The 23,440-nt window shown below is 46.3% G+C and overlaps 1 protein-coding gene across 7 annotated transcripts in view; it reads right to left on the bottom strand.

The window, feature by feature from the left end:
- Positions 1-23,130, bottom strand: part of ERBB4 (erb-b2 receptor tyrosine kinase 4) — a 645,972-nt gene extending 622,842 nt beyond the window's left edge. For all 7 annotated transcript variants that reach the window (XM_049809033.1, XM_049809016.1, XM_049809051.1 and 4 more), the window contains exon 1: positions 23,034-23,130. In XM_049809033.1, the coding sequence (XP_049664990.1) occupies positions 23,034-23,130 (97 nt within the window). The remainder of the gene's footprint in view (positions 1-23,033) is intronic.
- Positions 23,131-23,440: the final 310 nt, after the last annotated feature.

Genomic DNA, 23,440 nt, shown 5'->3' with positions numbered 1-23,440 from the left:
AGAGAGGATGTCAGCCCCATGCACAATGAAGGCAGCCCCACAACTAGGGTCACTTCTTAATTCACTGTCATTAACCAAACTTTGGGTGATTAAGGAGTTCTCACAAGCTCTGGCTGGTTCATATAAAACAAGGGACAGAAGTATCACCCTGCTTTATCTCAGATCACAAGGCTGGATCAGGGGTGACCACCTGCTTCTCTTTACAATTCCCACTCAAGCCAAATCCTGCCCATCTGGAGTAGAAACTCGGCCACTTGGGCAGCTAGCAGTCAAACCCCAGGTTTTCACACCCTGCTTCTGGAAGCAACTGCAGACAAGGAGCACCTGAAGTCAGGACCACCTTGGGCACACACATCCCACTGACCAGTGGAAAACAGCAGCAAAACCTGCTCGCCCCAACATACAGATAACATAGTAGTCGAGTGCCTCAACTCCCATCTTCATGAGACTTATATTACTGTCATGGCAACTGTCGTCTCAGTGCTCCCACCACAAGCCAAAATCCAGGTACCACTGTGCACAACCACATGGAAAAAACAGTCCTAGCATCCAAAAAACTTACCATAAAAAGATAATAGAGAAAGGGATGGGAACCAAGGCAGGGGAGAAGCGGCTGATTCAGGGGGATGCCAGGAAACCCAGCCGCCCCGTCCAGAGCCGCAGCGAGAAACTGCACTGGAGGAGTGGAGCCCTTCTTCCTTTCCAACCTGCACACAAGAAGGGGAAGGCACACCACAGCAAATTAAAACAAGGACACTATTCAAGCACAGAATCTAATTTCACTAATTAAAATTATAACAGCAGCTGCAAAACAAAACAAGATTAAAGCACACAGTATATTTGCCACTTACGAGTTCCCATCATACAGAGAAGGCCTTCCTTCCCCAGCACTGATTGTTTTACCTAGGGGAAGGAAAACCTACAGATATGCTTACTTTTCTCCTGGATTTGTATTTTTTCAGTGAATGCACAACCTCTGTAGTATAACCTGTGCAGATGGCTGCAGGGCCAGGACTCTCACAATACCATAAAGCATCCAAAATACAGACCCCATCACCTGCCATACTGAGACATCAGTACGTTGCATAGATGCATACATGTGTTGTATACTGTATAGATGTATACATAGCAGGGTATAGGAAAATGCAGACACATTGTGTTATGGATTTGCTAAGTCCAAGTAAAGCTGTGCCACTGGAGCAGCAGAGGGGCTCCTCAATGTGCCCAGAGGTCCTTTTTGCCCTTAACAGTAAATTGCAGGAGGTCCCAATACTGCCTGTACCTCAGCGGCCCACACAACCATCAGGGGACAGAAGACTGAAGGCACCAAAGCTACTTCCCTGAACCACACACAGCCTTCAAACTCACAGCAAGCAGACTTTTAGGAACTTGGAGTCACATTTTAATTCTTTACTTTGACACATGATAACGTTAGCAATTAGTACTATGGGCAAACTGCTTCCCTCCATCTCTTTGATGTTTGCTATTTTTGCACTGATTGTTTTGCTGAGAAAGGAATTTGGATTCTCCATTATTCTTCAGGGACAATGAAGAAGTACCTAATGTAAAAAAAAACATTTTTAAAAAAATCACCCATGATGCCTAACACGATACTGAGAGCTAGATCTGAAAGCCTTTGCATCAGATATTATAATTACAAGGGTCACATAATCTCAAACATTCGCTTCCCCCCACACCCCTTTTGCAAAAGATCTATTTTTATTTTCGCTTAAGCATCAGAACAAGTAATGGGTAAAAGTTTGAGGAGAGGCCATACGAAGTTCCGGAGGCAAGAGCTCATTAGTGACTCACCACGATAATTAACAATTAAGCTGACCCCATCAGGAGTCAAAATGCATTTTTCTGATGGAAATGGAGCGCGTCTCCAGAAACTTCACCGTGGCAGTTCAAAACACACACATACACAAGTGGCACCCTCAAAAAACACAATTTACCATTACGGACTGCATTTATATTAGGACATAAGTAAACAACAGCAAATAAAGAAAATAATATTTGCGCAATGCCTTGATACATTTCCCTCAGATATTTTCAGGTGTCAGCTGTAATAAATGAAGCATTTACTGGGTGCAGACGACACTTTAAACAAATCAGTGCAAGTCCCTAAAGGAAACAAGCAGCAGCATATTTGGTAGTATTTCATCATTTTGGAGCCAGCAGAATGAAGCTGACAAGTACACAAGATAAATACTTTGTTCTGTCACGCTGTGTCATGTCGGGGAAAACATGAAGTGTTATATGACCTTTGGAGGAACAGCCCACAGAAGCCTTCCTTCTCGCTTCCATGCCGTCATTTGCAGGAGAGAAAAGATGATAAAATAGAAACACCCCTCCAAGGCACTGCCTCCCAGCAGCTCTAACTCAAGGGAGTTCATGGCCACCTTCCTGGCAGACCTTTTGCTGCCGAAGCCAGAAAAGTGAAGAGCCATCAGAGCAGGAGGCACTGCCACTGCACCTCTCATGGCTCTGCAAAAACAACAGTAATGGACTCCTAGCAGAGGGAAAAGTAGTAAGATGGTGTAAGTTAATTACTATTGATCACTATTTTCCACCAACAGAATGAGCATTCACTCTTTTTTCCTTTCTAAAAAAATACACCCTTTTGCTCTTAGTGGGATCTGAAAGCATGAGCCAGGCTGAGCAGAAACCAGCCCTGCCGGTCTCAGCAAAGCACAGCCACGGCACAGCAGCACAACCCACGGGCCATGCCTTCTGCACCAAAATCACTTTAAACAGCTCCATGGGCCAGACAAAGTCACACTGGAACAACTGCCTTTAATAGGCTCCGCTGGACCACAGTGTGCCCCAACACCATGGCCGACTCAATCATAATGTGCACATCAACATAGAGTTCTAAGTAAAGCAAAGCACGAGATCCTTGATGATGCACTGAAACCTAAAACACTGTACCAAATGCCCATTAAGGCCCTTGGTAACTTTTTGCTCATTCTACCCATGTTGAAATTCCACTAATTTTTTAATTCTCCCCTCCCCCTCCCATTTCCAGCAACAGCCTCTAGTCTCCCTGTCCCAGACAGCCAGGGCAAGCAATCCCAGGAAACACAGACATGACATCTCCATCAAATTTTTTCATGTCAAACAGCCTCATTGTGAGTACTTTGGGAGCAGGCAAAGGCAAATATTGAAGTGTTTTGGATGGCAGAGCAAGTATTAATAAACACCTTTGAATCCTGAAGCATGGTGCAAGGGGTATTTTTAAACAGTAAAGACGGGACACACTGTCCTGTCTCACCTTGCTAGGATCTGCCTGCTATGCTCCCACCTGCCACTACTGCATCTCACAGACATTAGGACAATGATTTTTTTTAATTTTTAAGGTTTTTTTTTAAGACAGTTCCCACTTTTAAAGCATCAGATAAGCAAGAAAACTAATTCAATAAAATAAAGATGGTTGCAAAGCTACAAACACGAGCAAGACAACTTGGAGCTGGGTTTAGCATGTAAAACTAATTTTATGCATTTTTTATTAAATCTAAGTATCAAATGTATAATTTTATTTAAAATAAATCAGTTTGTGTTCTCAAATAACTGTAATAACTAACCATAGATACTGTATTAATCCTAAGTGTGGGAATGTTTGACACTGGTCCCCTCCCCTTTCTCCCATGAAAGATGGCAAGCAACAGACCATCCTCATTAATTACACTGTCACTTTTTTGTAACAACCCACAGTTACAGAAGCTTCATAATAAATTATATATATTTATATCAACTTCCTAGCTTTCACACTTGTGTATCTAATTACTGTGAAGGAGATAAATAGGTAATTAAGCTATTTGCAGCTATAGAAGTCTGGAATTATCAGTATAAAAAAATAGGTACTGGAAAGCTGGCCCTCTAGTATACATAGTAAAAAGAAATAATACTAAAAGCAGATAAAGTAAAAGTGCATCTGTAATTATTAACAATATGCTTAACATTTAAGTGTCACATTATTATGAATTAATTTAACATTCATTAGAGTTGCTCTGATCATAATGAATCCATTTGCCAATTGCTATGCCTTCAGATAAGGTTCCCATAGTTCCATCATAACCCAGTCGTTAAGTGTTAATTAACAAACACTTAACAATGAAATGCTGGAAAGAGTAGTTAGATAACAAGTGTTCTGACCTGCCAAAAACACTGTACAGAAGAAAAAAAAAAATAGTCGGACATAAAGAACCTCTTTATTTTTTAGCCAGGTTCCTTTTGAAAGTAAATTCTAGACAGTTGCAGAGCATGTTGCATCTGTCCAAGTGCTCCAAGTCCTCGCATTTTGTGGCCAAGTTCAACAAAACCAGCCTGCCTCAACCCCAGAGATGCTGAAGTTACTGTAGGTCTAATGAGGCACTACCCAGACAGGTTGCCCACCAGACCTGACTATGAAACCAAGGACAGAGGAGCACCCATCTTCATGTCCAGATGAGTACAGCACAACATGGGCAACATCCTCCCAGGCCCCAAAGCAGAATGGAGAGCGACAACCACCTCCTCGCCCCAATCCAAACCCAGTCACAGAGACAGGACAGCTAGCAGGCAGCATCGTTCCAGTAGCATATATGTGTGTTTATCCTTCTTTCTCTGTAAACTTCTGCCACGTGATATTTTAAGCATCATATGAACTAAACCAGCATGGTACTCTGTGTTAAAGAAAAATACTCAGTAGAAAGAAATGAGAGGCAACCCAAGCAATAACAGTTTATTGTAAGCAACCATTAACCAATGCTGAACTGTAATAAAATACTCTCAAAAGTACATGTGGCATCCCCAAGAATTCTAAATGGCTTCATTATTTTTACTGCTTATAGACAGAATAAACAAATTTATGATAAAGAAACTGCTGCAAGAAAATTTTACCCCACCAAGAAGTAGAAGCAGGGCGAGAACTACTTTTACTCGACAACTTTCCATCCCCCGGACCTGGGAAAGCACAAGAAGAAAGGGTTAAGTATCCCGCTCTTGTCATATTGGGACTTAATCTTAAAAAAAATGCTCTTTTCTTCCCTGCATTTCTGTCCCAAAGCCTCCCTTGAGCTGTGCCACCAATGCGCCTCACATCCCGCTCCCCCGCTTTTCACTGGACTACTCCGCACCACTGCTCTCCCCCACTGAAGTTTGGGAAGGTGCCGACTCCTCCCTGCAGAGCATCTCTGCTCCCCGCCGGTGGGAAAGGACGAGCCTGGGGAGTGTGCATGCGAGCGAAACCCCGACAGAGGTTTTAGTATGGTTTTCGGGGAGGTGGCACCACTAAGTGAAAAGGATGCAGTTCACAGAGGGATGCAGCCACTGATGGGATGCATGTATCTATTTCTTCTAACAAGCTGACAGGGACCAGAGGTCTTCCCAGCAGTGGGAAGCGAGGCTTTCCTGCTTCGAAACCTGCATTTTCTTACCACAAGGAGCCTTGACCAGGCAAGCTGCTAGGGGAGATAACCGAGCACAATTTCACCAACACCAAGCAGGCACACCTCTTCTGCTCAGCAGGGGACAGGGCCAATAACTGTATTTACTTCAGGATGACCCCAGCTGATTATGATGTTCAGCAAGCAAAGCTTGCCTGAAAGGGCTCGTAAAAAAACACAAAAACAAACACCAACAAACTGGTTTGTCTGTTTTCTCTCCTGTGTAGCGCTCTTCCCTCTGCATCCTTCTACCCTCCTCACCTTGCCAGGGGAAACCACATTTTTGCAAGCAAGAGCTATTCTCCCTAGTCTCCAACACATACCCATGCAGTCATATATAGACAACGGACAGGCAGACGGACACACACACTAAAAATAACATCGGCACTGCGCTCAGAAGTAACCTGATGCTAAAACAATATGACAGCTGCCATTCGCCTTTCCTAGGCAAGCCAAAGGAGGAGCTTAGTCATCCCAACCTGCTGGGTACTGCAGCAAGAGCTGGGCTATTACTGGGGGATTAGCAGCTCCCACTAAAGGTTACCAAAAGCAGGGATGTGGGGTGCCTGTGACATCCCATGCAGCGGGACAAGGGGCTCAGCGTGGAGCCGGATCCAGACCCACAGGATCCCAAAGCCAGCAGAGCTTGTGCAGCCACAGGGTCTGGTCCACAGGGGGCAAAGGGGAAACGTGAAAGCAATGGTGCTGGTGCCACTTTTCCTTCTGTCTCCCAGTTCCCAACCCCTAGAAACTTTCTTGCTATCCCAGCACAGAGAGGAAGAGACAAAGAGTCCTCACAGGGAGAGGGGAAGCACCTGCTGATACAAACCCTACACATTAGTAACCCTAACAAAGTAACATTTGTTTCCAGTGCCTCTTGCAAACTTCAAAAATCAAATACCCTAATGAGAAAGCAATGAAGAAAACCATCCACAGATTCAACAAAAAGTGTTACAAAGAAAGATGTACAAAAGTACGTTTCCATCAGTCTGTCTTCCACCAGCTCTCTTAAAGGCCTTTTACATTTCTTCCCCTTTAATTTGGTATCTACTTGAACTTACAAGAAAGCCTCCAAATTAGCTTAACTTCATAATAAACCGTGACAAATCAAGGACACAAAAAATAACTTTGCGGAGAAGTGGTCTGACTACACTGCACCTCATTATTGTATAAACCGCTCTTTCTTTCCTTTTTTCCCATTAAAATATTTAAGCCTTCCAAACCTCTGTCTTTTGCCAATGAAGAGTTCAACTAACTACACTTTCAGGCAGCAAGAGAAAGACACGGACCATACTTCATGCATTCTAGGCTGAATAGCTTGCAGTAACACAGGCAATATGCTGCCTGCAAGAATAGCCAGCGAAACTTCAATCTCTTGCTGGTAGACTGTTCCCTGGTAGTACAGGAGCGACTGCAAGCCAAGGTCAATTCTTTTAATTCCCTTCTTTCTCTCTTTTTTTTTTTTTTCCCAAGGCATGGGAATAGAGCTTAGTTATTTCTGCATGGATGCAAGGTGAATGAGGCTGTCGCTTCTCATTGCAGTGCTATTTATTACTGGTCTCTGACATAATACACCTTTTTTTTTCTCCCCTCCCCAATGCAAAAAAAAAAAGCAGGGAAGAGAGTTCTTTAGCATTGTCTCACTTCTTTGAAGGGAAGATATGAACAGGTTTTATTTATATAGCAATCTGACAATGGAGATGCATCAGCTTGTTTTTAGAGGCTTCCTGCTGAAAAAGGCAAGTTACCCCATTATTAGGAGGTTGAAGAAACCACACACACTATAGAAGAAAAGAGTACACATTGGGAAAAGAAAACTGCAAGATTAAGAAGACACACCAATGAAGAAAGGAAAATTTATACTGAAATCAAGGAGGAGCTTGGGGAGTATTGTAGGCTTGCTCCTGCGTAAACCAGATTCACAATAAGGAAAGAAATAGGGTAATAAGAAATTAAGCTCCACATCCTCAGCTGGTGTAAATCAGCATCATCCCTCCAACTCCCCTTGCTGCACCAGGAGACCCGTTCCTGAAAGCCTATCTGGATTAAGGATTGGTTCTGGTCTCTCATCAGCAGTTCCTCCCAATTTAATTCATAGTTTCAGATGAAAAGATTTTATAGATCTCTGTTCTGTCTTGAGATGAGTTTGCCTAGAGCTCCAAGCAATAAATTGATGATAAATCAATTTTCCTGTGCTGTGCTTTGTACTCTGCTTTTTTTTTTCATACAGCGCTAAGAGCTGTGTATAAAATACCACATTCCTTACTTGTTTTTTAAAGGTAGGCTAATGCCTCGAAAAATCAAGAATATCCACAGCCTGTTTTTAGGTCACAAACAGTAATCCAAAACTGCCTTAATAAAAACATCTTTTAATTCACCTGCAATATTTTATTTCACAGCCAGATTAAGAGATAAGCAAGTCTGTACCAAAGACTGTGGAAGTTGCAGCTGTGACTCGAGAGGAGGCAGAGCAACCCAAACATGAATGCAAAAAGGCTTTTGCAAGCTTCCCGTGGGGCTGACTTTCACCCCCACCATGGGGTCAAGCCCTACAACCCACAGACCCCACAGCGCTTGTAAGTCACACAGCCAACTCTCACCCACAGGACCAATACATGGCTCAAAAGAGAGCAGTCCTGCATCCTCCTATATGTGTTATATCCCTGTATAACACACTTTAACCCTTTCATCTGTGTTTTCTCGCAGCAGTAGCTGTAACAGCATAGCAGTTGCTATGGAGCAAGGATAGCTATTAGCTCTTCTGCTGATAATATAATTAGTACTAAAATTTACGCAGTGCATTTTTTTATCCTTTCCTATCCCAAAATGCTTTACGGATTTATACTTTTACTTAAAAGGCTGTCCATCACATAAGCCTGAACTGAGACATGGACCAGAAATCCATGCCTTTGGAGAGCTTTCCAGTCTTCAAGACTGTGTTTCCCAATCCTCAGAGTGCCAACAGCAGAAAGACGAGCTGGTGGTTGCCAACAGCCACAAAAGGCTTTCCAGCAATGTCTAAATGCTCCATGGGGTCCAGCAACACCAACCCCATAGCTACCACCAAGGAGCCACCAGCTCCTGCCCAAAATCCCCTACTAACATCCCATCCTCCCCAAAAGCAGGAGGCTGATGGTTTTCTACACACCAGAATAAAGAAAATGCAATCACCTCCACTCAAATTTGGAAGGACTGCCCACACACTCCACAAAAAGTGAAAGGATTTTCAGTTTATTCAAGTGGACCAAGACAGAGCTCAACAAGCCTCACGTGCTCCAGCACCGCTCCTGGCTGCCTTGTTCAAATGTCATTTCAGGGACAACCCTTCACCTGTATTTTTGGCTGCAGCTCAACTACAAACTGTGCTTTTCTGATGCCATCTCCTTCATCCTCTGTGGATGTGTAAACTTCATCAAAGCTACTGGGAAGGCGCGAGGAAGGGTTTTGCGAGCTCTGGCTTATATGCATTTAAGACATGAAAGATGCAAATTTTGCATACGGCAACCTGCCCGTAACCTCCCACAAATGCCAGCCAAAATGAATTAAATACCATGCAGGCATAAACAAAATGAAACTACAACGTTGGTCATTTGGGAGTTTCAGGCCTGGATCTTTCCACCATTTTCGCGGCAGTTGTGCTAGTGCAGCACAGGAGGGAAAGGCAGCTTGTTAGTCTGAGCTCTCTTTCAACTCAGTTGCCGAGGCTACCCAACATGTTTGCACTCGTATTTGCTCTCCTTTCTACCGTGTCCCAAGCTGTGAAATTAATATGCACAGAGGACATAAACCTCTCGCTCAGGAATGAATAGTGACCTTAATATGCTCCCGCTTAATCCTCCCCAGGCTCAGCATACCATCGCTTTGGTAAGACAACCCAGTGTGAAACCAAGGTGCCACTCCACCCTCTGGTGAAAGCATCCGTCCCACGTGCGCATTGGTCGGCTCCTTGTGGAAAATCCCTTGTTGGGAGGGAGCACCGCAGCAGCAGGAGCAGAGGTACCACACAGGGCTGTCAACTAACCCCTCTCCTGCACAGCAGCAGAAGCACACCAAGAGGAGGGCAGATGCATCCACAGCTGGACAATACAGTGCTGGAAAGCACAGAGCGCAGAACCGATGTGCAGGTAACTATTCAAAACAGCTAGTTCTCAGGGAAAGTCAGGGGGTTCGTGCTCAAAGGGTCAGGTTTTAATGAGGAGGTACACGTGAGAAACTGCTTCTGCTTCTAAACCCACTTACGCGGGAGTGATGGGCACTTTGTATGGGAGCACCCATCCTGCCACAGGCAAGCACAGGGGCACAGCAGCTGTTGAAGCTGCAAGGAAAAACTCCAAAGTACCTTTTTTTTTTTAAAAAAAAAAAAAAAAAAGAGATATTTAATTTATAATGCCCCGCTATGCTCACCCCGCTGCCCCAGATCAGGCCTGAAGGCTTTGCTAGCCTGTGGCTTCTCCTTTTCAGAGTTTCAAACCTCTGGGGTCCCAGACAAAAAAAATCCTAAAGATTTCTGCCAAATCTGCCTTCCCACACATGAGAAACTTGCCACACCGAGCCCTAAAACAGGCACACACACTAGAGGTTTGCACTGCGAAGCACAGTGCAGTCGGATGATGCCTTGGATGGGAATGTGGCTCCCTGGTCTGGGAGCAATTTGGACAACAGTATTTCCTTCATCCCAGTCTGGAGAGATGCACAAGTGCGCACCCTTCTGTAAAGGCACGAAGAAGTACTCCCTCGTTGGAAGCAGCGCCAAATTTTGATAACAAATCACCACCACCTATCTTGGGGGGTTAGAGCCTACACGCATCAGCCATTTACGCAATTATTCTGGGGTTTTTTTGGAGATGACATTAATTCCCTTTTTCCTAACACACAGAGTGGCAATGGCCACAGAGAGACCAAAAACCTTGCTCGTGTGAGCACCTAGGGACCCTACCAGATGAACAAGAGCTTGCACTAACTGCGAAGTGGTAAATGCAGGTATTTCTACAGATTCTCCAGCTATGGCTTTGGATTCTTGCATTGAAAAGAAATGTTCTGGCAGCACACCAGACAAAAAAACAACACAACAAAAATAACTCTTAAGTGTGTGTGTATGTGTAAATATATATATAAATATACAATTGAACAATCACTTTTACCATTGCAAAAGCATCACATCACATCTTTTCAAAACAGTAAAGTCCAGAACAATGAGGTTACGTGTATGTTAGTAGGTCTTAAATTTAATACACACGCACAGGCACCACCGTTCATGGCCCTTTTAACAAATCTCACAGATCCAGAGCACAAGGCCACAGCAAAAGCAAAACCCAAATCTGCTAGACTTACTCAGGAGAGCCCAATGCTGCTTTTGGCTTGGCCCCCGGTTTGTACAAGGGTGGGTAAGTCACATCACTCCTCGGCATTGCATCTTTTTCCTTCCACCTTTGGCTTTAAATTAGTAAGCCTTTGGCACATGGGCTACCCACCATACTCCTCCCCGCTGCTTTGCTTGTGTGCATTACACCAATAGCGTTACCAACCTCAGCTGCAATGTTATTAAAATCCATTGCACGAGTAATTGAAGAATTGCACTCGGGAGCTGTGGAGGACAGTACTATCCCTAGCAGGAGGCAGCAACAAACTGCTGATGGCTGAAAACAGAGAAGCACCTTTTGTGCTCACTCACCTGCAGCTGAAAGAGCGCTTGCATCCATAGCTTTACTGTTCAACCTGCCACCTGCTCACTACACACCTCCACGTACCTGCAACTGGCTTTTGGATTTCCGTATTTTATTTATCTGGTGCTTATCCACACCAACTGGGCAAAGCCTCTAGCATGCCCTTTGCACAGTAATGAACTACTGTGCCACAACCTGTATTTCAGCAGCAGTTCTAATCAGATGCTCGTTGGTTTTTACCCATTGAAAGTATACTGATACGTATTAAGTTTCAGAGGGAAAAGACACTTTTTCCTTCAGTTCCAGTGGCTTGTTACTAACCTTTAAGCAAAGACAAAACGCACAAGGCTTGCAAAGGGAGGACACCGATGGAAGCGGAAGGTGCAACAATGCAGCCATCTCTAGAGAGCTGTGTTTTCTACCGTGAATATTCAAAGCCCAATTTGCAAAAATTGGTTAATTTTGCATACAAATGGACAGTTACACATCTAACTGACCATTTGTGCGAGCAATTACACGCACGATTACCTGATTGCATAATTGTGTGGGCCTAATTTTGAAATTAGGTCTTACATTTTCTGTTGAACACGAGCACTATATTTAATAAATAGGTATTGAGTAGTTTTGAAGCAAAGTCATCCAGACCTACTGACTCAAAACCAAATATTGACAAAACATGCTGAAATGCATATTTACCCAAAAAAGAGCATCATGTAACCCTGGCATAAAGCAGCACGTGCCCACCAAACTGAGCCACAAGTTTCTCTGTGGCAACTTGTAGTCCTTTAAATTGCAATTTACATCAAAACACGTAATAAATGTAGGCACACTTATCTGTACAAACATGCCAGATATCTTCATCAGAAATGCTGGCAAGTTTGTTATGGTAATTTTTTCAGAGGAAAACTTGTTCTGGGACATTCTTGCTGCTTAGGTTGTATTCTAGGGAGGAAAATCAAAGTAGAAGCACATTAAAAGAAACCTACCATTAGCAAGCCAGTCAGCAGCTCATGAGTGTGGTTTCACCAGACAGACCCTGAAGATCACAGAAAATTCAGGTTTTTAATTATGAGGTGGCACAGGTTTTTTTGCATGTGATCCAAGCAGTCAATGTCCCAGGCCTTTGCATTGCTGACCTTTAAGGAGAGGTTTCCATGTAAACTTAATCTTCCTCAAGTATTTTCAACCAATCGTAACGAGTATTTTTCTTTTATGGAATAATCCTAAAGACCATCAGTTTCCCCATGACTGTCATCCACAAGTCTCTATTTTACATGTCAACCAAAAGCTCCTTAACTGTCAGAGTCCTCAAGTTTTGGCTAAGTATCAAATTTCCATGTGGATGATGCATTAAATTTAAGACACTTGTTGCTACTGCAGGCAAAGCAATATAGCAATTACCAAGCTATTTCTGACTTACAAATCCATAAGTAATCATATTGTTGGAAACCCAAACTTGGTAGGAAAGAAATGGAGTGTTAAAAAAAAATTACTATTGCCAAGGTAGTAACTGCCAGCTCCCTCAGGATGCATGTCAGTAGAAAGATCTGATGTCACCATCCCTGAGCCATACATACATTTGCAGAGACCTGGGGAACAGCAACTCCAATGACCTTAAGCCTGTATTTCATGCGTCACACCTATATTTAGACCATAGAGAGGATGCGAAGTAGCACTTTCTCCTCTCTCCACCCTTCCCTGGTACCTTTGTATCCACTGCTTATGTTTATTTCTATCACATGTCTACATGCCACTGAGGCCCTGTATTACCTGGCACCCAGATACACCCTTCTCAATATTATTAAGTCAGGCTTGTGTGATCTGAGAAGTGATGCTGTTCTAGCACCTCATACTTTTGAGTCCCAAGGAAAGTCTTATTTCACCTGGCAAAATAAGCCTCTGAGCCTGTGCCACCAAACAAACAGGGGTTTTATTCCAGGTATTCCTCGAAACACAAGCATGCTCCAGTTCATACAAGTTCTCAGCAAATTTAATCAATGACTGGTTCAAGAAACACACATAAGATGAGCTTCAGTGATCTTAGGCATGCTCTGCAAGAGTTAGCTGGGATCCCAAAAACCCCGGCACTTTGGTTCACATCAAGAGCAACAACCCAGGTAGGAACACATCCCTCCCCCTCACCTGGCACTGCTCCAGAGCTCATCCTCCAAGGCAGCAGCAGTGCCTCCATAAAGTGCTTAAAGACCATCCATACCCAGGGGAGACAGTGGCATCATTAAGACTCAGGACAACCAATAAAAACCTTAAACTGGCCCCAGAAGGCAAGACAAACAAATCTAAACCTGACAAGGGTTACCCAGTGCCAAAGTGCCCCCATTGGAAGAAGGGCCCAGTCATCAGTGAGCCAAAAAGGATGCTCATAAACACTGAAGTCATGAATGTACTGGTAGCTGATGTCATTTTATCGCATCACTGCAAAACAACAGCCAGGCTAGACCCAAATGGAAACACATATCACAGCAATTCTCGCGTGACCTAGGACAATTTTGACACTTTTAACCCAGCAAAGCCATGGGTAGACAGTGTTTGGAGCAGAAGCTTTCTGCCCAAATGGACAGAATCCAAGTGGCACAGACAGGACCTACAGAAATCAGGCACTCTCATATGGCCTGTACTTGGAGAAAGCTCTACTCACAATGCTTTTTTCTCATTTCTAAGGGTCTTCAGCGAGACTGAGATTTTTCAAGCTGACAGCAGAATTTTGGCAAGATCATTTTCCAGTATCAAAGGACTCCTACCCAGTAATTGCTTTACTGTTAGCATAAGGCATAACCCACGTATTTTAATGCCTTAAACACATGTCATGGCAGCAATTGGACTAAAGCTATTAGGAGTCTTAATAAACCCATGTTTCCATCTCCAAAGTCACCAGCAATATTTGCCAGACACTGCAAAACCATAAGTCAACCAGCACCTGCATAAAATCTTACAAATGAGTTTAAAACCATGGCTTATAAAAATAATTCTTGGATTTTTTCCCCTGTTTTTTTAAGCTACAGGAGTTTTAACTTTTCTCTGCACACAGAGCAGCTAAAGATGCTTTTTCTTCTTATGTGAAGACTGAAATCCTCACAACTCCAAGATCCTGGGATAAAATTAACACGAAGAAATTTGAGGCCAATAACACTGTGTGAATCTATTTGTAAATCTTCCAAAAAAAGAAGAAACAAAGCACTCTCCTTCTGTCCCCAATCTTTAGTTACTACAAGAAAGTAAATGCTAATAAAAGGCTATTTAAGACCCTTGGGCAGCCAGAAACAGTCAGCACAGACCTGATTTTGTTTCCTTTCTGAGAAGTTGGACCAAGCCACAGAAAATGTAAAGCATTGCTACAGTCATTACCAACTCCATAAAGAATCCCCCCACCTGTGCTGCAGGCACTGCATTATCAACACAGCAGCTGCTTGTTATATCGTGACATAACAAGGTTTCACAGTGACATATGAAGCAACACTAGAAGCAAATCTAGCTCATGACTTCAGTGTGTTATGCAGCACAAGGGCAATGTAAATGCTGTAAAAGTTAATCACCACTATTTATAGACTCTAATAATTTTACATTTTTCCAAAATGATCTTCCCAGTACAAAATACAGCCCTGGGTGACACCAGGGCTGCATGGCTGTGCGAGCTAGCAGCAGTTTTAAACGTGTTGCACGAGAGGACCCAAACATGCGTGATTTTAAGAGCAGCTCAAAATCCTAGGAGACAAAGAGAAACCCTCTGCACGGACAAATCCAGGGAGAAACTCCATCTACTGGGGGCACATCAGTGCCGGCACAAAAGCCCTCCTCTGGCTCAAGAAACAGACAAAAGGAGAGAGGGAAGAGCTGCAATGGCTTTACATTTGTTTTGAAAATTTCCATTTTCTCTTAATGGGATATTAATTCCCTTGTTCCAGTGAGCTCCACTGGCTCTGGGGGGAACAACTCCCGCCTTACACCGCCAAAGCCCCCAGCAGAATCGGGTGCCCAGGCGTTTCACCGGGACGCTGCGATGAGCGACTGAGTCAGCTCGTGGAAGGCGTGAAATAGCAGGGATCAGATCTCAATTTGCTAAACAAAATTAGCTGCACGCTATTCTGTTTGCGTATCAGTTTCTCTCGCTCACAATGTGCTAATTCAGGCAGCAATCGCTGTGGTACATAGATAGAGTAATAAAGACAGCTTTCAAATAAAGCAGATATATACATTATTTTTGCCTCCTTACTACACAATTCCATGGCTTTTTCCATACACTCCAATGCATATGTCCTCTGAGCATTATTAATAGCTACTAAAGAATACTATCTGCCTACCAATCACTTCAGCTTCCTACTTAATGGCAAGTACATTTTTAGAGCATCAATTATATCAACAGGGACAATGGTTGCTAAATTTGAAGTCAACAACAACTGGAAAACGTTAGCTACTTCACTGGTATTTTTACATGCTGCAGAAATATCTCTTGAAATAAATGAGCCTTTTTTTATCCTTTCAAGGAGATAACAAAATAATACTGAATTCTAAATACTGCCACACATCCTCAGCAAACAGCAATTTAAATTTAGATATATACATTTTTACTGCCAAAGCTAATGAGCAAAAATATCCACAATTCAACTTTGCATAGTGCATCAAGAAATCTTAAAATTATAGCTGGATGGCAGCCACAGTGCAGCCAATAAACAGTCACCAGTATGTGGACACTCCTGGAAAAGGGGTTAAAGCAAAGTAACTCTTACAAACAAATGCTTATCGTTGCATGTGGCTGCGACGCGAACCTTAAAAGATTACTAAAACATTCCATTAGCATACTAACCACGGTACATAAACTTTTATGCTTAAAATGTTCGATATTTCAACTTAATTTCAATTAATGGAAATTGAACATTAGAATGTGTATCAAGTTAAGCGTGATGATTTTTCTTCCTTTGGTCCATGCACCAAAACGGCTCCATCCCGCCAGTGCCAGCTCCTGCCACGTGAGCTACGTCCACAGGAGAAGGTCCTCAGCAGCTCGCTGGGGTTCAAGCAAGCAAATCTCTTCCCAGCACATTTAGCTCGGCACACCAAAGTTATTTAAGCGCATGCTTAAATGTAAAGCGTGCAAGCAGGTCTGCAATATCTGCTCAGGCACCTCACCAAACTGCAAGCACAAGCGAGAGATGCACACCCCAGAGGAGATGCTTTCTTGGGAAAACAGGAGACAAAGGCACAGAAGCACTATTTGGAGAGGCCCAGAAGAGCAGCAGGAGCCAAGCCATGCCAAAAGTCAGTAGGACAGGGACAGGTTTCAGAGCTTTACCCAGTGTATCATCACCAGCCCCGGACACAGGAGTAGCGTGCTCTCTTGCAGCAGTGCTACAGCCAAGGCTGCATCGCTATTTCACAGAGCTTTGGGCTTTTCCAACTTATTCATAACACAACTTTGTTCAGAAGGGGGTTATTTTTTAAAACGTGCAAGCTTTTTTCTTCAACCTCCCTCTGACTCGACCCATTTCCTTCATGAACTGCTATGTCACAAAACTCAGGGGTGCGTTGGAAAAAAAGGTCAGGTATCACAACTCTTAATAGACATTTATTAGGCAGTTTAGTCAAGCAGCTGCAGGCGAAGGGTCGGATAATGTCCTGCAGTGCCACAGTAGCCTCCCCACATGAATTTAAATCCTGTCAACAGCATGTCCCGCAGCTCAGCATCCTCCCGAGCCAGGCTAGGAGCACAGCCTGGGATAGAGACCTGCCTGCACAGGGCTGAGCTCTGCCTCAGGGCCCATGCCCTCCCCAAATCCTGCCGGGCCCCCTTTCCCTGACTTTCTTACTCTTCACGGCTGCACTGACGGTTTGGTACACACTCCAAAAAAGAGAGGCACTGAGGTTTACGGCAGGTAGGTGCCACCCCACGTACCAGCAGGGACACAACAGGCTCCCCACCTTCGGTGGAGTGGGTCAATGCTGCTAGAGGCAAGGGTGCAGCAGCATCACCCTGGCATGGCTGGAAACCAGCCATGACCGCTGGGAAAGAAGGACTGGGGAAAGAGGGATTCATCCCCCACCCCAGCATCAGCTACGGGCTGGTCCCCAAGACCAGTGCCCACCCAGAAGGGTTTTTGGAAGATTTCTGTAAGCTCGACACCAGCTGGTGATGAGATACAGAAGTCATGTCACCATGTGACAAGAGACCACGGTGCAACACCGATTTATTAGGAAAAGATTAAGAACGATCAAGTTAAAAATGCCCATTCAGTTACTGTACACCTAGCTGCACAGAGATCAGGAAAAAGAGGAACCAAACACAAAATGAGTGTATCTTAGAAATCTCTAAAAAAGGACTTTACAGAAACAGTATATGATGACTGATCATTTTTTTTATAGCTCTGAAAATAACTGCATCCACTAAAAGTTTGGGGCTTACTTTCCCATTTATTTACTTTATTTTCACACCTCCTCTGTTGTCAGGAGCTGGATTTTATAGCCTTCAGGCATGGAAACAAAAAGCAGTTACCACTGCAAAACAAAAATACTTTTTGACGCCCTTACAGTATGAATTTCTATTCCTTGTACGTATTTCTGTTCTTGGTATTCTTACAGTACAAATTTAGAGTTTGACTAGTATGCACTCCTGTAATTTAAATTACAGACTTTGCTGTCCAAACACCTGCCAGTGCCAGACCCTCAGGTATCACTGATGCACAAGCAATTATTCATCTGTCCTGGACTTTGCATCCCCTTTATGCAAAGGGGGAAGAAGGATGAGTCTCCCTGGCAGGGTGAGGAGAGGGGAAAAAAAAAAAGAAAAAAAAGAAAAAAAAAGATATATATAAACCAGCAGCTGTTCAAAGACTTCAGGAGGCTTGGCATGTGCCTGTATGCCCAGCAGAGGTAGCGGACAGTGCAGAAATGAGACCATTTATCACATGGACACGTAGCTCATCACAAGGAAGCTGCCACCGAGCATGGCGTAAACTGTTCATCCAAAGAAAGAAGTCGCTAAACAAACATTAACTAAAGTTGCTGAAATGATGAATCTTTCTGGCAGATTCCAGTACTCCCATGGGATAATTCAGCTTCAGCTATGTGGGTACGCATAAAATCCACCAGCAGCCTGTGCTTGTTTGCAAAAGGAAAACCTTTAAGTCAGTGAAAACAAGAGCCTGTCGCACACCCCGATGACTCGTCAGCACATGTGTGACACATGGGAAACAGCCCAGCTGCAGTCACCTCCTCCTGCCTTTACTCATGCCACAGCGAAAAGTAAATCCCAGGAACAAAACCCTACTCCCTTCCTGGCAAAACTGCCTGAGCACACTGAGAGCAGCAGAGACCACAGGGACAGACCTGGCTTAGCTGTTCCTACAGCGCTGCCATCACTTACTGGTAGTCTTAAGAGCATAAAAGTCTGGTTCCACAGCATTAAACCCCTATCTGTGCAGGCAGGACACAAAGCTAGTTCAGAAGCTTCCAGGGAACCATCATATTGCCCCATACCAACCACCACGTACCAGCTCACCCTTACTGTCCTAAAGAAATCAAGTGAGGGTTCCTTGTGGTGCCAAAGCATCTGCATTTTGAGTAAAGGACCAGAACAAATATTTTTTTTAAAAAAAAAAAAAAAAAAAAGAGAAACCTATGGGCTACACCATCCTTTTGAGCAAGTGTATGTATTTTAGAAGGACCATCTGATCTCAGTTAATGGTGCTGAGTGACAGCGTATCTTCTTTTTTCTTTCCCAGCTTGCCACAACAGTTACTGCACTATTAAGAGCATGCACTTCATTCCTAGTCTAAACCTGTTCACCGTCAGCACCCAGTCTCGTCCTGACTTAAGGATTAGCTTAATGAGTCCTCTAGAACATAAACCTAGAAATTTGCTCCCAGTTTTAAGCACCTCCGAATATGATCAAATCATCCTTAACTCCTCCTTGAAGTCACCTGAGCTCCTTTGGTTGCTCATATGAAGCACTTCATAGTCTCTAAGTTACTATCCCAGCATGTTATTACACCTCCCCAATCCCGCAAGCAAGGGCGTGGGAGGTGGGGACAGGACTCCAGGATGGCCAATTCCCTGCACCCCCCCCTTCCCTTCTAGGCACCCAAAAAACTGTTTCCTGGCCCAGGAGAGGAGTATGGAGGCGTGCTAAGCAGCGCGACCAGAGCCTGGGAAATCTCATCTCCAACTCTGAGCTGCGTGTCCTGCTGCCTGGGAGCTCCTGGGGCCTGCTGCCACCTAGAGATGCTCACACAGCAAGGCTGCAGGCACGCCACCCCGTGCGCCCCATCCCACCTGAGCAAAAGCTCACAACCCACCAGAGCAGCTCACCAGCTCTGGCAGTGACTTGCATGAATATGTTTTTCCATAAAGCCTTTGAGCACGTGCGTGCTCTTGATGACAGGCTGCGCTTTCACATACAGCGCAAGTGAACTTGCTGTGGTTTGCTTAAATTAACTTAATTTAAAAAAAAAAAATAGAAATAACTAATATCCTCTGAAAACTAGAAGAAAACATGTAGTTAAATTAAGGGCTGTGGCTAATTCCCTGCTAAAAAACTAAGGGCACATTTCAGAACGACTCAGCATTACAAATTAAGGTCTGGGGTGCAAAGCAGCACTTGCAGCTCAGCTCGGTGCACCCACAGGATGCTGGGCCCTCCACTGCCACGCTCGCAGGAGAACCAACATGGTTTTCCCTGCTACCTATCCCACTTCGCTACTGTGCGGGTTCAGGAGAGGGGCTTCTCCCTTCATGAGCTGCTAATGCCAAGTCTTATTTGTTTTACTCACAGTTATGTATTTCAGATCCTTATTATTACTGTATTCATGTTAATTACAAGCACAGCTCTTGGTGCCAGAATCCATACACATATACATCAATTACCATCTCTTAAAAAAAAAAAAGTCACACCCAAGTCACTCGGGCACTTTGCAGCGCTGGTATCGGCAGGGCAGGTGCACACACGCAGGCTGCGCGGTGCAACCCAGTGCCAAAGCTGCCCCAGGCTCCCTGGGGATGCCCCAAGAGCACGTCCAGATCCAGCCTCCTCTCCTCTGCCCTGCCGCAGCGCTGGCTCCCAGTGCCCTCAGGGAACACACAGGGACAGCCTGCCCTGGCTACCACGCAGAGACCTCCCCACAGATGCCCCCACGGCAGCCCTGAAGCCAGACATGCAGGGGCGGGGGGGGCCGGACTCCCAGGGGATGCAGGTCCATAACAGCCCCCACTCCCCCTCGGTAAAACAGCCGAGACAGGATGTCCCCTTTGCAGGGACTGAGTCATCTGATGGCAGCTACAGGCTGAAACTCCCAGTCAATATTTATCATGCCTTTGCAAAGGCACTCGGAGCTCAGCCTAATTTTAACCATCAAATAGACATCGTGGCGGAATAAACGGGAGAGGTGCCAAAGAGGGCTGCTGCAAAAGAGAGGAGCTGCATCTCTCCGAAGGCATGTGGCATGTCCCATCCAACATGGCCCAGAGAGGAGCAGCGGCATGAAATTAAAGCCTGCCCATACATCAGCCTGAACGCTGGAAAGGGGGGGACGGGGGGACGGACGGAGACAAAAAAACAACCAAAAAACCAACAAACCAAAAAAACCAAAACCATGCTGCAAAAACCTCTGAAGTACAATTAATTTCTCAGAGCAGCTGAATACTTCAAACAGTGCTAAGTTAATTTGGCTGTAATTATTTAACAACTCAACAGCCCCATATATCAGAAAAAGGAGTTTATTTATCAGCTATTTCCAAGCAGAACAAAGACTCGCCAGCTTCCAGGTAACAGCCCAAGCTGTTTGGCTCACGTGGCCCTCGCTGAGCTGTGCAGTGCAAATATTATATGCCCGAGCACGGAGATAGAAGAAATAAAAAAAACAAACCCATGTATTCACATCTTAACCAACAGACACGGGATAATGAAATCAAAAGTTTGGCCAACAGCTTGCTTGCATGAGCGCAGACGTCATCATCTCCCTTGATACGTTGAAAGTGAAGGTGGCAGCCACAGCCCCATCCTAACAACCCCAAAAGCCAGGACAACCCAAATTCGGGGGGGGAAGGGGGGGCCTAAATACTTGTAAATCAAGGCTCACCTGTCCAGCCTGCCTCACTATTTCAGCAAGTGCCAAGCAGCAAGAGTCAATCATTAATAGCTGCATTGCCCGCAGCAGTGCCCAAACCCCTCCAAATAGAAAACGTCACTCCAACCCCATTATTTTAATAAACGGATTTTCTTTTTTGCACAGAGCAGGGCATAGAGGCTTTTCTGCAGCACAGATCCAAAAGGCTTCCCAGGAGGCAGCAGGAAGGCAGGCAAGCGACCCCGGACCGTTGCCTTTTATTTTCACTGGGGTATAAATCCAGCGAGGGAGCATCTCTGTGGTCGTCCACCCCAACAGCCACATCCGAACGGTGGGGAAGGAGGGCTGGAGAGCGCGGGAGCAGCCCAGCGGGGACAGCTGCTGCCTGAAATTGGGGCAGGCTACAGGGAAAGTCTGAGACAGAAAAGTACCAAGTCAGGGGAAGAGAGAAGCTGCGTGTAAACACGAGGCAGGCAAAAAGGTATGGCAAACCAGAGCTTGTGAAACAAGGAACACAACGCTCCTTCAGCTGGGATTTACTGATTGAAACCACAGGAAAAGAAAAGGTAAGGGAAGGCAACAGCAGCAGCAGCCGCCCAGCGCTTCACCCCTCCTGATTTCAAGGATTAGGAAAAAAATCACACACAGAAAAAGTAAACTGTGCACCAAGATCAAAACTGCCTATGAAGCCTAACCAGGCAAGCAAAGCCGGGACACGTATCTTTCACTTCTCATCAAATATATCATCATCTCAGTTATATAAAGCCCCAAAATATAAACTGAATTGTGAGAATGAGGAGCTGTTGCACCAATACCGCCCAAACATCATAAATTTTGCATCACTTGGGGGGGGGGGGGGGGGAAGTTACAAGGATTGAAGAGATTTCCTTTTAATGTTTTATTCACAGCAAAGGCTCCCGAGAAGCGCGATGCAGCGGGAGGCGATCCCAAGTGCTCTCCCCGGGCCACTACACCGGCACAGCCCCGTACTACGGCGGCGGAGAGCAGTGCTCCGACGCCAAAGGAAAAAAAAAAAAAAAAAAAAAGAAAGGAAAAAAAAAAAAAGAAAACAAAAACCAAAAACAAGCCAACGCTGCAAGTTTCCCCGCAGAAAGTTAAAAAACCGGGGCAGACGCCACCGCAGGAAAATGCGCCTGGTCTGGCTTTAACTTTCAAGCCGCCTGCTCGCTCTCCACCGTGCGCAAACACACTCGGAGCGGTGTTTATGTTGCAGCGTTTGGACAGACCTTATAGATACAATGCCTACGCGTAAGGGGGAAAGGTTCCTCGCCTGCCCGGCGCGGCGCGAACTTTGGGAGCGCGCGGCCCCGTCGGGGCGGCAGCGGCACCTGCGCGGCTGCCGCCGGCGGGGACCCGGCGCCCGGCCCGGGGGTGCTTTGGCGGGGAAAGGGCGGCCCCCCGGAGCCCCAGCAGCCGCGGCCGAGCGGGGACACCCGAGAGCTGCTGCCGGGAAAAGGGCAGCTGCTCGGCGGGCGGGAGAGGGGACTCCGAGGCAGACACCCCACCCCCCCACCCCCCCCGCCGCCGCCGCCCCCAGCGCGGAGCACGCTATCGCTCATAGCAATAATAACAGTAACGAAGCGAGCCCGTGTTGCCACGCCGCTACCTGGAAGCGGCGGACCGCGCGGAAGATCCACGGCCGCCGTATCCCGTCAAGGGCTCGCCGTCCTCCGGCCGCCCGCCTCTCCGCGGGGCGCGAACAAACTCCCGCACCCCGCGCGGAGGACGCGGACCCTCTGCCCGCAGCCCCGCCGGGCTTAGCGGGGGAAGTTGGCGGGAGGGCGCGGCGCCGCTCCGCCGGCCCCGCGACCCTCTTTCTCCGCCCCTCTCCGCGGACCGGGCCGCTCACCCACCTGCCTGCGCCGCCGCGGCGGCCCGCGGGGCCCCGGCGGCCGCCGCCGCCAGCACGCAGCAGCTCCACCACAGCAGCCCCCCGGCCGCCGCCGGCATCGCGCCACCGCCGCTGCCTCAGCGCCGCCGACCTCACCACCGCCGCCGCCTCGCCGCCGCCGCCGCCGCCGCCGCCATCCCCCGCGCAGCCTCCGCGCTGCCGCCGCCGGCTCCCAAAAGTTGCCGCCGCCGAGCCGCCGCCCCCAGCGCCGCCCCTCCGCGGGCGCGCCGCGGCGCCGACGGGGCGGCCGCCGCTGCCGGCCGCGGGGCGCTGCGCCGCCAGCACGCGCGGAGCGGAGCGGCGCGGCGCGGAGGGAGCAGGAGGAGGAGGGGGAGGGAGGAAGGGAGGGAGGAGGAGCGGCGGGACGGA

This window comes from Accipiter gentilis, chromosome 1 (genome assembly GCF_929443795.1).
Source record: "Accipiter gentilis chromosome 1, bAccGen1.1, whole genome shotgun sequence".
NCBI lineage: Eukaryota > Metazoa > Chordata > Aves > Accipitriformes > Accipitridae > Astur > Astur gentilis.
Note: the sequence above shows the minus strand (reverse complement) of the source record. Positions and strands in the feature narration are given on the sequence as shown.